At 38.4% G+C, this 15033-nt stretch overlaps 2 protein-coding genes across 3 annotated transcripts in view; both read left to right on the forward strand.

Annotated features, from left to right (window-relative positions):
* Positions 1-233: 233 nt before the first annotated feature.
* Positions 234-12098, forward strand: LOC108679458 (integrator complex subunit 11). Its single transcript, XM_047882950.1, has 15 exons — positions 234-316; positions 1300-1384; positions 1986-2181; positions 2609-2725; positions 3322-3420; positions 3780-3901; positions 4232-4403; positions 4769-4987; positions 5719-5829; positions 8550-8681; positions 9091-9223; positions 10542-10657; positions 11089-11288; positions 11339-11387; positions 11732-12098. Exons 1-15 carry the CDS (start codon positions 289-291, stop codon positions 11795-11797), a joined length of 1845 nt encoding a protein of 614 aa, XP_047738906.1. The 5' UTR covers positions 234-288; the 3' UTR covers positions 11798-12098.
* Positions 12099-13836: 1738 nt separating this feature from the next.
* LOC108679465 (mRNA (2'-O-methyladenosine-N(6)-)-methyltransferase) overlaps positions 13837-15033 on the forward strand; it is a 21263-nt gene continuing 20066 nt past the window's right edge. For both annotated transcript variants that reach the window (XM_047882946.1, XM_018168082.2), the window contains exon 1: positions 13837-13925. The gene's annotated coding sequence lies outside the window, so the exon portion shown is untranslated. The remainder of the gene's footprint in view (positions 13926-15033) is intronic.

Here is a 15033-nt window from a genome sequence, read left to right on the forward strand (position 1 = left end):
ATATGTTTCATGTCCTGCATCCCTGCAAAACTTGTGATATGAGTTATTCGCTTTGATAAATCTCTATTGATAACAAACATGAATGCATAGTAGAAGTTAGTTCATGGTAAAATATTTACTACTGTTGCTTAATAATAATTTTTTTCAGGTTTTTGCAATGTTGATAGTTTTTTGATCATCTATGCCATAATTTTTTCTAATATTGTTTAAATTAATTGATAACAATAATTTTATTCATTTCAAGATTACAGTTACAGATCAGATAATTTTATCAATAATTTCAACAAGATGTCTGAGATTAAGATAACTCCTTTAGGTGAGTTTCACTCCACCTTGAGTCATTATTAACCTATTACATGGTATTGTGGTCTGTATTTAAACTTAGCTCTATTTTTTTATTAGTAACAAACTTGTACAAAATTAACGAAAATAGTTCCCTATTAAATTAAAATATCTTTTCTGTTTCAGATACCTATAGCCGATTTAGAATATATTTAGCATGGCTGTTTAGGTCATTGATTATGCAGTGCTGCAGGTTTTTCATTACACAGTACAACTATTAATCAAACCTCATAATGAATCTCATTTGAAATACTACCATTAGGTCTTTTATCAGGTTATGATGATGAAGTTCAATAAATAAAGAAGTTATTGTGATATGTGTGGCTAAATTGAATATATAGTTGAGAATTATAGAGATAAGAAATATAAAAATGAATAAGTAATCTAAGGGTACGCACACAGTGGAAGCAGGTTTACCCGCGCGGGCAACCTGCTCCAACCTGCCACAAGAATGAACATAGGATAAATTGGATAATAATGAAAGTGTTCACAGTGAAAACCTGTACGAATAGGCTTCTGTATTCTATGGTTTCAGGCGCAGCCTGAGCAGGTAACCAGTATGCTGGCAACCTGCTTTCACTGTGTGCGTACCCTTATGCATTTTTGTGAGAGATATTGCAATCTCCATGATTTTTTTTTTATAATTCTGTTCACCTTGACTCAGTATACACCTCAGTACAGTAAAACTTCTAATAAGTAATGATGTTACTCATTTGCTTGAATCACAAATTCACTAGAAACTTGGAAGCACAAAAAAATTTTTGTAATCTTGACCTACTAATTACTCATTTACCTGTGTTCTAGAATTTTCGAACTGACATTGGAGCTTGACTACAAAAAGTTTTCTATTAAGTTAGTATGAATATTTATGGAAATTCCTTTGTTTTTAAATTTCTAACTTATAATAATCATTGAGTAATTCTATGACTTTTCTCTGAAATATTTACCCGTCAACAGGAGCTGGCCAGGATGTTGGTCGGAGTTGTATTCTTGCCAGCATTGGTGACAAGCACATTATGCTTGACTGTGGCATGCACATGGGGTGAGCTCACTAACAACTTCTGGCTTTATGTCACAACATTTTAATCTTTCAGTAATTGCACTTTTATAGTGCATATTTTTGGGAAAAGTTCATACGTTCAATTTTTTTAATTGGTCAATTGTTTAGATGTTATTCAGGACAAGCAATTGCCTAAGAATGGATGTTTCTACTATGTACCAAAGTAATTCAGAAATTCTATTTTCATATCAAGGCATGTGTAGTAGAATTTATAGTTGAGAATTATTCAAAGTACACACAAAAAGTAGTACCTAGTAATTTAGATCAAAGTTTGTATCATGAAAAATATTGTCAAGAGGTCTAATTATGATCCAATGATCCAATACAAGTAAATATAATTCATTTCAAATAAATGTAATTATGTTCAACTGTGAGAGAGGTTTAAGCCTGAATTATAAATCAATCTTTAAAGAGTAAAGTTGTACAAATTCAAAATAATTTTTCTGTTGGGAGGCATAATTTGAGCTTTTGATATATTTCAATTGGTTAAACAGCTACTGGTGCGATTTCAACAATTGATTAAATCTCATGATAATCACCTAAAATGATGCCACCTGAAATGCTGCTAATTAATTATTTACAGTTTCAATGATGAGCGTCGATTCCCAGACTTCTCATACATTGCTGAGGGCAACCTGACAGAGCACCTAGACTGCGTGATCATCAGCCACTTCCACCTGGACCACTGCGGTGCTCTGCCCTACATGACGGAGATGGTGGGCTACACCGGCCCCATCTACATGACACAGCCCACCAAAGCTCTCTGCCCTGTGCTTTTGGTTAGCATTTATTACTAATTAATTGAGTGGTGGTCACACCGGCGTTATTATCCTATAACCTGTTTTTTTTCCTTGGCACAATATCTCTGTATGGATTTCTACTTGCAAAACCTTGAGGTTTTTCTCAAAATTTGTAAATTCAATGAACGTGGTTAGTCAGTTATTTTGTATAGATCTTTTTTTAAGAGTCTTGAGCCCTATGTAGCTCTGTTCTTCTAGCTCATGTTTTGATGAAGTTTTTCACATGATTTAACAGTTGAATTCATCTTGTTAAAAAAAAATAGTCACTCAGAATCTGTTGGAGAAGTGACATCTTCATGGACAGAACTTTATCTGAGTTATGTTTTTCGTTCTGCTATCTAATAATTAAATCAGCACCATCGCGCGTGTGCTTCTATTTAATGTGTACTCTTTATTACTTATACAGGAAGACATGCGCAAGGTGGCCGTTGAGAGGAAGGGGGAGACCAACTTCTTCACTTCATCTATGATCAAAGATTGCATGAAGAAAGTCACGACTGTGGCCCTTCACGAGACAGTCAAGGTATGCACTATTTAGCCACGTATTCATTAGCCTATACTATATGTCCCTGTTATTGTGAAATTTTAGTATATTGAGCGGCCACTTACAAAGACGAACAATCGATTGAAAGATTCTATGGCTATTTAATTTGGAATTTTAAATAAAATGTTCAGGCTAATGTTTACTTGTTGCCCCCATACAGATAATCTCAGAGAAATTAAATAAAATGTCATTAAAAATTGCGCGCAATTTAATTATTTCTGAAAATTTTTATCTTTTCAACCTATCATATGTCATCTTGTAGTAGCTATCAGATTACTATTCATTGTGCTTTTTTCAAAACAATAGCAACAAGATCTAAAGTTAAGTATTTTTTAATCAATTTTTTCACTAATAACCTCATTCCTTACCAACCTTGTTCCAAGTTTGTTTCATCAACTTGCATCATCTCAGGAGAAATTATATGTTGATTCTTGTTTTGCTGGTTACAGTTTAAGGCAGCCAGCTAGAAAAAATAACAAGTGATTGTTCAGGTTGAGGTTCTGCTACGCATAACATGAATATCAATTTGTACTTTGATACAATCACCTTCTAAATTCACCTGTTTCCCGTTTCAGGTGGACGACGAGCTGGAGATAAAAGCATATTACGCTGGACATGTGCTGGGAGCCGCAATGTTCCATGTCAAAGTGGGCAACCATTCTTTGGTGTACACGGTGAGCAACCAGTGGGTAACTTGTGCACACGCAAATAGTGTATGAGTTATTCTTAGTTGAATGTTCTTGTGCGATAACCATATGGTGTGCGATCTAATTGGTTGGTTTGGCTTATACTCGTTTATATGAATTAATATGAAATGTTGTTTGGGCTAGCATTCATATCTCGCGTTGAGTTTGTTTATTTTAACCAGCCTCCAGTATTGGGATTGTTCTGAATATAAGGATGAACCTATCTAGGCAACGTGTTGTTATCTGACCATATATGTTATTTTACGTCCATATGCAAAAGTCACTCCAGTTGACCGATCTAAACATGGCGATTTTCTGAATTTAACTAACGTTGCTTTCTACTGCAGGGCGACTACAACATGACGCCTGACCGGCACCTGGGCGCTGCATGGATAGATAAATGCCGCCCCGACCTCCTCATCACTGAGAGCACTTACGCCACCACCATCAGGGACAGTAAACGATGCAGGTGAGCACCTACGCCACCACCATCAGGGACAGCAAGTAATGCAGGTGAGCACCTACGCCACCACCATCAGGGACAGCAAGCAATGCAGGTGAGCACCTACGCCACCACCATCAGGGACAGCAAGCAATGCAGGTGAGCACCTACGCCACCACCATCACGGACAGTAAACGATGCAGGTGAGCACCTACGCCACCACCATCAGGGACAGCAAGCAATGCAGGTGAGGCTCGTCTACTCACCATGCGACCCCTACTCTCGAACCCTTTAATGAATATGATCATTCTATAGGCGATGATATGTCTATGCAAATTGATGACTTATTTTTTCCAGAGAACGGGACTTCCTGAAGAAGATTCACTCGTGCGTGGACCGTGGGGGCAAGGTGCTCATCCCGGTGTTTGCGCTGGGGCGTGTACAGGAGCTCTGCATCCTGCTGGACACTTACTGGGACCGCATGAACCTCACTGTGCCTGTCTACTTCACCATGGGACTTGCTGAGACTGTCAGTCTTTAGTGGGACTTGTTGAGACTGTCAGTCGTTAGTGGGACTTGCAGAAACTGTCAGGCTTTCCTGAGATATCAGTGGGACTTAATTCAACTGTCAAATTTATGTTAAGACTTGATAAAACTGTCAGCATTAGTGGGATGGCTGCAGGTTTCAAAGGGTTGTTAGGGTTTGGGAATTCAATGTATTACCATTTTTGACATCAATTCGTATTCATGTAATTACATGTTCCTTATGTTGGTGTGACATTTTCTATTGCAGTTTGTCATACGGTACTTTCTAATCTCTATTATTAAATGCAAATCAATTCATTTCACGGAAAAACTCCACTGCATATTATTCATATCGTTTTCATCTGACAGGCAAACAAATACTACCGCATGTTTATCACATGGACGAACCAAAAAATACGTCGCACGTTCGTGCACCGCAACATGTTTGACTTCAAGCACATCAAGCCATTTGACAAGTCCTACATAGACAACCCCGGCCCCATGGTCGTGTTCGCCACCCCCGGCATGCTGCACGCCGGGCTCTCCCTTGCTGTCTTCAAGAAGTGGGCGCCACAGGAGCAGAACATGGTGGACAGCCTGTAGAAGTGTTGCACTTGCTAGCATCACTCTACATATAGAGGAGATAATTTCGGATATTTCATCAATCTATATATTTAGCGAAATTAGCTTGTTATGAGCTAATTCATATGACAATTTACTTTCAGATATACGTGCTTATATGTTTTTAGAGATACATACTGCCTTTATGTCGAAAGATTCAGTTGTTTTGTATGAATGAAATTCGGTGAGCTGGCTTCTTTATAGATTGTTGTTTTCTAATATCTTACTTATTTCTTCACGAAATTTTTGTATTGCCTACAATTTACCGGTATTTTTTCATAGAACTGAACACAGTTTTGTACTTTCTAGACTTCCTTTGTGTACTTTCTTTGTGTACTTTGTACTTTCTTCGTGTACTTAGAAGATGTACTTTCTAGACTTCCTTCATGTCAGCAAAGAAGTCTTATTCAATCTCCTCAGTTATGATAATGTATACACATCATCAGATGTGGGTATAGTTTGGCAGAAGTTGTTCCTGTATGCAAGTTTGATTGCAAACCATAGAATATTGTTTATTGAAACTTTTCTTGCTTGTTTTTTCCCCATTTGTTTCCGTCATTTTAACATTTTTCTTGCCGCACAGCTCTTCTCATTACTAGATGTGAGTACACGTACATGTATGCTTTTTTATTATATATTATATGTTTATTAAGAGTGTGTAACATTTGTGTATGCTTACATGTGCTAATGATGTGCAGGTGATCATGCCGGGCTACTGCGTGCAAGGCACCGTCGGTCACAAGATCCTCAACGGGGCAAAGGTCGTCGAGATCGACAAGCAGAACATCCAAGTCAAGCTTGCAGTCGAGGTGCGCATTTCCGTATGGAATTGTTTGCCTTTCTATGGATAAAATTTAATAGTATGAATGACTTGAATAGTATAAATTCAAGGTTAAAATAATTGCCAATTTCTAGGGTCTAACACTGCATTGCTCTTTGTAACAGCGCTCTGAAAGACTCCAGGGCAAACGAATTAAGCGCAGCTTCTATGTCAGTATGTCACAAATTTAAATAAATTGGAATACAAGGTCCAGCTCATTGTTTTTTAGGTATAAACTATGAGCTGTGAGTGTATAACCTAAAGTAATCAATTGTCATGGGTTACAAGAGTGCATATAAGTTAGGCAAGCACAGAGAGCTCATATTTGACCATACCTTAGAGCTGCAGGGTACGGCTGACTGAGACAGTTAACTAGACCTGACCTCGCGCTTCCTAGGGCCGTATTTAAAAATAGGAGTTTGGTACTATGTCAGCCTGTCACGGACGACTTTCCAAGCTAAACTACCACCAATCGCATTTGAGGAATCGGCTACTACGTGTATTTAGGCTGCTATGTATACTAAGGCTGCTAAGTGTACTTAGGCTGCTAAGTGTACTTAGGCTGCTACATGTACCTGAGCTAGTTATGATAGTATTGCTAGATGCAGATTGCCTAATTCTATTTGTCTACAACACCTCTCATAGGGCAGAGCTCAAACAAGAGCTTATACTAATAATATTAGCGGTTTCAGCATTTATTAGGCTGTAGGCCTGTCGCCGATTCTTAACATCGCAGAACATCCACAGCATGTTGCGGTCTTGAACTCGCAACGCACTGCTACAATTCTGCTGTGCTTTACCGCCCGGCCTCCTTGCCGATTCTGACCAGAAACTGGCGCACAGAGCTGGGACTGAACCCGCACCATCTGCTCCAATCCTGATACTTTGTACTTTAACCACTGGGCCACTCTGCCTTTACCCTCAGCGCCACCTATTAAGTGATTTAGGCTTTCCATGCGCTTATTCGGTTTAAACCAGTGGTTCCCAAACTTTTTCAGGCTGACGCCCCATTTGGCTCCCTAGTGGATTTCTAGCGCCCCCCACAGACACATATATAACATACGCCTCATTCTTGAAATTTAGTACGCTGCAATTTCCAAAGATAGAGGTTGAAAACAAATGTGTATTTCACAAATAGAACCCCATTTAGTGAACCAATATGTTTTTATGCTGTTTTAACTGTTTCAGCACTAGAAACCTAAGACGTCTCGGGCAAATGTACGGCCGGACTCGTGGCCGGTCGCACGACCAATCTCTAAATTCAATTATCAAGTAATATCTCCCAAACTAATGAACGCAGTTCAATGAAACTTGAAACATGTATTCATCAAAACTTAACGCGGACTTTTAGCTCGTAAAAATTATTAAATTTTACCTTCATTCGTGAGTTATATTGCGATACAGGCCGAAATTCGCAGATATCACAGAATTTCTTCCAAACTACTGGACAGATTTGAACGAAATTTTGAATATACATTCCTAACTACCGAACGGTGATTTTTTAGCTTGTAAAAAAATTCCATTTTACCTTCGTTTGCGATTTTTTTTTTTTATTTCACCGTCATTCTTGATTTCACACTTCCTTATATTCGGCCCGTATCGCCGGATAATTTGTCGCTTAAATTCGCGGCGATCAAGAAATTTTATTCTAAACTACTGAACAGATTTCAACGAAAATTTGTATATAAATACCTAACCTCCCAACGGTGATGTTTAGCTCGTGACAATTTCTCTATTTTGCTTTCGTTCGCGAGTTATACAGATATAGGAGGAACGACCGGCTTTTCTACCGGCCGGTTTAACCAGGAGCCGTTTACGTATATCCGTATACGTATAGCCGTATAACTCGCAAACGAAGGGCAAACGAAAAAGTTGTAGCGAGCTAGACATCACCGTTGCTGAGGTAGGTATTTAAATACTAAGTTTCGTTCAAATCTATGCAGTAGTTTTGGAAGAAATTTCTTGATTGCACGTATTGCTATTTAAATTACGAATGAAGGTGTAATGAAAAAAAAACTCGCGAACCAAGGCGCAATCGAATAAATTTTCACGAGCTAAACATTACCGTTCGGTAGTTAATACTGTAAATTCAAAATTTCGTTCGAATCTGTTCAATAGTTTGGAAGAAATTCCTTGATCCCTGTGAATTTCGGCCCGTATTGCCATATAACTGTGGCAAAAACAAATGAAGGCAAAATTAAAAAAAATTTCACGAGCTAAACATTACCGTTAGGTCCTAATGAATACGTGTACCAGGTTTCATCGAGTTAAGTTCATTAGTTTGAGAGATATTCCTTGATCATTTAATTTGGAAATTCGCGGTGAGACCGGCCGCGAGTCCGGTCGTTAATTTGTCCGACACGTAAACCCAGGAGAAGTTGAAAAAGCAGATCTGGGTGAGAAAACCATCGCTGGGAGTCATAATGTGCTGCACGTGTTGTGTACAAATCGTCAAACAAACTTTGGAACTTCTGACTTTGACTTAGGACTGCCGCCCCCTACCGCCCCCCAAACGCCCTCTTCTTCCTTACCGCCCCCCAAAATCGTTCCACCGCCCCTAGGGGGGCGATATCGCCCACTTTGGGAACCACTGGTTTAAACTATGTCCCGCCTTACAGTACATGTTCTGTTTTTCATGCCCCGGGTTACAGTACATGTTCTCTTTTAAATGTCCCGCTTTACAGTAAAGTTTACATGTCCACTTTACAGTACATGTCATTCAGCGCCCACGCGGACGCTAAAGGCATCATGCAACTCATCAGGCACTGCCAGCCCAGCAACGTGCTGCTCGTGCACGGCGAGAACGCCAAGATGGACTTCCTCAAGCAGAAGATCATGCAGGTAACTTGCCTGGGTAACCTCCGTGACCGTTGCCTGGGTAACCTCCCGTGACCGTTGCCTAACCGTTGCCTGGGTAACCTCTCGTTACCGTTGCCTGGGTAACCTCTTGTTACCGTTGCCTGGGTACCTCTCGTGACCGTTGCCTGGGTAACCTCTTGTGACCGTTGCCTGGGTAACCTCTCGTGACCGTTGCCTGGGTAACCTCTCTTGACCGTTGCCTGGGTAATCCCAAGTAACTATGTTTCCATTGACCTGAAATAACGGCCGCTTGATTAACTTCAAATAACCATCTTTGTATCAAGTAGCCGTTGATGGCTACCCCAAGTAAATAACTAAATGAAACTATGTACCTATGTACTATGTATGATAGTGAGATAGTTTATTTTGAACATCGTGAACTGTTGTGCAGGAGTTCAACATTAACTGTTACAAGCCCGGCAACGGAGAGACCGCTGTGATAGGCGTGGAGAACCGCCTCCGTGTGGAGGTGTCGCTGCCTCTCCTGCAGCAGTGCCTCGCCCAGCACGCGCTCTCCCAGCACGGTGACTTGTCCCACCTTACGCCGTGCCCCTTAGTTCTCTGCGTCATCAGCAGCAGCAATAGTCCATGCACCATCAATTATAGTGTTGATGCGTCATCAGCAGCATCAATAGTCCGTGCACCATCAATTATAGTGTTGATGCGCCATCAGCAGCATCAATAGTCCGTGCACCATCAATCAGAGTGTTGATGCGTCATCAGCTGCATCAATAGTCCATGCACCATCAATCAGAGTGTTGATGCGTCATCAGCTGCATCAATAGTCCATGCACCATCAATTATAGTGTTGATGCGTCATCAGCTGCAGCAATAGTCCATGCACCATCAATTATAGTGTTGATGCGTCATCAGCTGCAGCAATTGTCCATGCACCATCAATCATAGTGTTGATGCGCCATCAGCAGCAGCAATTGTCCATGCACCATCAATTATAGTGTTGATGCGCCATCAGCAGCATCAATAGTCCATGCACCATCAATGTTACCGACGACCTGAAAGTTTTGATGCATAGTCTGCTGAGGACATTTATTGTGTCAGAAGTTCCTCCCACTATTAACGTCTACTGGAAAGTCGTGTATATTAGAAACGTGATGGAATTTAATTTAATTTAAATTAATTACTTTTTAAAATCAATAAATAAATTAATAATTTTTTAAATTAATAAATTAATTAATTAATTTTTAAAATTAAAATAACGATTTACACATAACTTATGCAATTTACCAAAATTAATTGAACTGAAACTAAAACGCCCCTAATTGTGGCTACTGCACTGACTGAGCGTCGTAGGATTGCCTTGAATGATTGCTTTTTCGATATGCAGTGATCTAACATGTCAAATTTTATCTTTTCATATAAACTCTGACATTTTTTCTTCACATTTTTATATTTTTAAAGTTGTTAATTAATTATTAAGTAATCATATCGAAATTACATATTGCCCTTCATTGGAAATGGAAATCATTCATTACCTATTCTTAAATTTGCTAACATATCCGGTAGTTCACTGTGTGATTTGTATATATAGTATTTATATATAGTATTTATATTTAAGACTTGGTCTCCTCTGGTCTCTTCATTGCTTATTGACGATCTATAATAATGATACATCACTTGTAGCTTTTGATTGCTTACAGCACAGATCAAGCAAAAATGTATTGCAAGAAATTCCAAGAAAATTCTGCAAACTATCTTCTCAATTACATTTTATTTTAGGCGAAATGATAAATAATGTTCTTGTCATCTAGCATTTTGCTGAATTTTTGCGCATTGTTTTTATTATTATTATATTGTTGAGCTGACTTGTCGTTGTTGGTACAGGAGGCGAGGAGCTGACGAAAGGCAGCAGCAAGCGCGCGGCTGACGCGCCCCACGAGCTGACACCCGTCAGGAAGGCCCAAAAGCTCCTACACGGCGTCCTGATCATCAAGAATGATGCGAGTCTTTCATGCCCTGTGCTGTATTAATCATTTAATCATCAACCCTAACGATTAATATTGATGCAATAATTCATTCTTACTAATTACCTTTATCTTCTCTTAATTATTATTTCTGTTTTCGGCGAGTTATTCTTAGCCTGTGGTTTGAATTTTATTTAAATTTTTATTATTATTTTTTGTTTTGTTCGCTACGATCAGAAGAATTCCTACCAAAATGAACTTGAGTGAAGGAAATTGCCCAGTGAACTTCTTTATTTGAAGTTCGCAATAATAGTTCTGTGAAATGACGCAATAAATATCATGTATCTCTTTCGAATAGATGAATTTCTCCTGACGTCCCTGAAATTTTATTTTAATAATTTATTTTAATTGGATGTAATGTCGTGGAAAAATTATTTATAACACGTGAATGGTTTTTAATGTGGCAGAGCGTGCGCGTGTCGCGCGTGTGCGACGCGTGGCAGGAGCTCGGCGTGACGCCGCATCAGCTGCGCTACACGCAGCGTGTTGAGCTGCCGCTACACGCTACAGCTGCACACACCAGCATCACACACATGCTACACACCTCGCTCTCCAGGTTACACTCTACACTTAAATTAGTTATCATACCTAAAACTTTCTCTCTTATGCGCTATTGTTTGTACGTGTGTTCTGTGAAGTTTTTGAATTGATTATGAGTTGGTCTCCGAAAAACCCCATCACCCTCCTCGTCTCCTACACCCACCAGGTGAGCTCACTCGCAGCAGCGCCGTGATGGCCAATTTTATTCACCATCATTTAGCCTTTGTTATCAATAGGGGCAGTGATTATTGGTCATTGCTGTGAAGTTCATTCGCTTAAGTTTGACGGCGAAATTACGGCTTTGCCTTAGCAGGACTGGAAACAGCATACTAAGTACTGACGAACGATATGTACATTGTACAGCAATAACACAGTAACCATGATGGAAAAATTAATGCAATATTGCCATCATAAAAACGTCAATAACACAGTCGACATTATGGCAAACTTGATACAATATTGTCATGATATAAACAGCAATAACACAGTCACCACGATGTTTCTATACAGGACGAAGCTCTGGGAGCGCGAGTCTTAGACGCAGTGACGAGAATCTTCAAACTTCCTTCATCCTGATGGGGGCCAGGCGTGATGGTGTCGAGCTAGAGATTTCTTTAGTTGTATTAATATTTTTATATGTTCTGATGCTACACTAATCGTTATGTGTAGAAGCATTGCTAGTGCCCGGCCTGATGTGAATTAAGAGGCTTGAAGCATTGTTAGTGCCCGAGTGGGTCAAAGAATTGTCTATATCTCGCTATGCGAAATCCTTTATAAACCATCGGAACACTGGAAGTGTAGAAGTAACTTGCTGTTTCTGTAAAAATCAATCAAATAAATAGCTTACCATATTTGGACAAATAAAAACTACTTGAACTGTGTTTGTTTCCGTTGCCTGCATTTACTGAACTGCCGTCACATTGACGTAAGGTTCCTAATTCAACAGAGGACATTGATGAACTATAATTGGGTCCGTTAGTTGTCACCTTCTCGGGACAAGGAAAGATTTAGTGCTGTTGTGTACCGTATTGTTGTCTTTACCACTTTTTATATTGTTTCCAAATTTAAAACTTTTTTACTTTTTACTAAAAAAAGTAAAACTTTACTCTGAATAAATGTAGTTTGTGTTCCATTTGCACGTGCTGTAGGAACTCTCAAAAAGTTTCTTACTAACCTGTGATACTTTCCGAGATTCGTGTCAATACGAATGCACAGATCAAATAACGGTTAATGTGTGCTTTCACGTATAGTCATCCCTAGTTTTATTCATTTCAATGACATTTCTCTTGAAAGCAAACGTTCATCAAAGTAGGTTGATCAACATTTTTTTCTGAATTTGACTTCACTCGCAAGTTGCACTACATTCCAAAATTCATGCAGATCCGTTATGTATTGAAGGAATTATGAGTGTCCCAGTTGCTTAAAAAATACGTTTATTGGTTTTAATTAAAAAATATTTCATGTGAAAATCTGTAATAATTCCTGCGGCAGCGTATCTATAATTAATACTCACATTCCAAAATTCATGCAGATCCGTTAAGTATTGAAGGAATTATGAGTGTCCCAGTTGCGCGAGTCCGCAGGCGGGTCCGTAGAATTGTCGATTGAGTGCAAGTTGCACGGCTGTTCGGGCAACTTGACGATGTACATTTTAATTTTAAAAAATGTTCGAAGACAACCGTATATAATATATATCGTCAGTTTAGCCTCGGTTGAATTTATCCCGACCTGTGCACGAGTCTAAGTTTCCAATGATTTCACGTAGGAAATTTTCATGGTTGAATGTTTAGTCCCTATAACCTATAGACGACTTAGAAAAAGCGTGATGTTAATGTAAGTTTGTGAAAAAAAACACGAATGATTGCGATCATGGTTCAACCATGGATTGCGATGTTGCTTGGTCACAGGAACCGGCCGCAGGGTTGGCCATCCGAATATCCTATAGTTGAACATGACTCAGGATCTCCAAATTAATAGCTTTCAACGCAATTATAATGCTTCAGTGATATAATTTCTCTGATTAATTTTGTGAGTAGCTCCTATAGTATTTCAATGAAAGCTTGATTATGACAAAATTTATCGATTCGAATTGTTGAAACGCAGCTGTACTATATCGATAATGCATATGGTGCCATATAATGTAAAAATTATATATGTAAATTTTTCAAATAACTGTTTATTATTCGGATATTAAAATATTTAAATTTATGAAATAGAGTTATAGCAATAGTCACGTGACATGACGTCATCAACGTGTTCGTATTTCAAAAGTTTTACTATTGATGTAACAAATTGTTGAAATTTTAATATATATTCTCATCTGAAATTCTTTTTAGTCTAGCTAAAGATATATTAGATGTCTATACAAATTTTTGAGGTGCGTAAATGACGCCGTATGTTGTAGGAGATGATGATCAGTGAAAATTTTTATCTTTGTCAAGAAATTTTACAAAATGGCCGAAAATTTTTCTTAAATGGAAACGCATTTTAGTTTATTTCTGAATGAATGGGTTATTAACAAATAATTTTGAATAGCGTCGTGTCTGCAACGGCTTCGAACAAATGAAGCCGAAGCTTGGGTTCTCAGTCCACCCTTAGTAAGTTGCGTCCAGAAGATGTAATGGCGTCGTTCTGTTTGGATGTATGACGATTTTGTTATAAGATTTGGTGACTTAATCCGAAAGAACGCGTTTGTAACTTGAAGGTGAGGAAAGGACAATAACTAGAGTCCCGCAATTGGTAGAAACGCTCGTTTTCAGAGATTGTGCTCAGAAAAAAGTTATATTCCGATGTATTGCGCGCTTTTGTGTGTGGTGTAATTGAACTCGGTGAAGTTTATAAATACGAGTTTTTACATCAAGATAGCCTAGTCCCTGATGTGCAAGTCAAGTTCGAACGTGGTTGACACATTATTTGAAAACTATATGATTTGTATCACTTGATACAGATATAAAGCTTTTTCAGATCTGATTTGTTGGGTCATCACCCATCAACATTTTTCATTGTTTGAAAATGTCAACATTATCAAGTGCCATCTGACTGCAGACATCAGTGACACTTTGCCAGTTGCCACTAAACAATTCAACACTAAACAATTTGCCATCTTTTCCCACACACAATGGCATCCTAGAAAAAAATGTATTTAGTCAAGTATAAATACCAAAGAAATATATTCAAACTTCTGATTTTTTATGGTTTACATAAATACTCAATTTTATATTTACAATAACAGATTGTTTTCTATTTATTTAGGTAACACATTACAACTTTGCCTACCTAACTGATAAATCCAGATTGTTCATTAATATCTAGGGTAAACGCGGTATATTCCGACATCGTAGGTAATTCCGTTGCCTCTCCAGCTTTTCCTTTATATTAAGCTTTGTTTTAGATCCTTCACTTCCTTGCGTTCATTGATGGTTGAAATGGTGACGTCATACATTTGCGTGTCAAAATACTGCAAAAACACTAAGTCTTGGCCATCTAGTGGGGAAATATTGAGATCCAAAGAGAGACAATGCATGCCACATGGTGAGATCATCAAAAAATGTGTCAAATTTGACAGTTCACATGGGCACATGGCTCTACCAAATAGTGAATAACTGTTTTTATAGGAAGAATATTATGGTTTGAGACTTTTAAATACGTCTGTGAATATATAAAAAATCCTTTAAGTATACTTGTATTCGCTGATTTCAAGTCGTAAATAAATTAATAGATGATTAAGTTGAGATGTTGGATTTAGACACATGAAAACTAATTCCGACACAACTTGAATTGGACACACACAGATCGTTCTCTTATACACATCT

The sequence above is a fragment of the Hyalella azteca genome, unplaced genomic scaffold (assembly GCF_000764305.2).
Source record: "Hyalella azteca isolate HAZT.00-mixed unplaced genomic scaffold, Hazt_2.0.2 contig11680, whole genome shotgun sequence".
NCBI classification, from domain to species: domain Eukaryota; kingdom Metazoa; phylum Arthropoda; class Malacostraca; order Amphipoda; family Hyalellidae; genus Hyalella; species Hyalella azteca.

Excerpts from the sequence above, each read along its gene's own strand:
- LOC108679458 (XM_047882950.1), top strand. The coding sequence starts at position 289 with ATGTCTGAGATTAAGATAACTCCTTTAG. Across the intron at positions 5,830-8,549 it reads AAGTCAAGCTTGCAGTCGAG|TACATGTCATTCAGCGCCCA; the intron begins GTGCGCATTTCC and ends TCCACTTTACAG. Across the intron at positions 11,388-11,731 it reads TCGTCTCCTACACCCACCAG|GACGAAGCTCTGGGAGCGCG; the intron begins GTGAGCTCACTC and ends GTTTCTATACAG.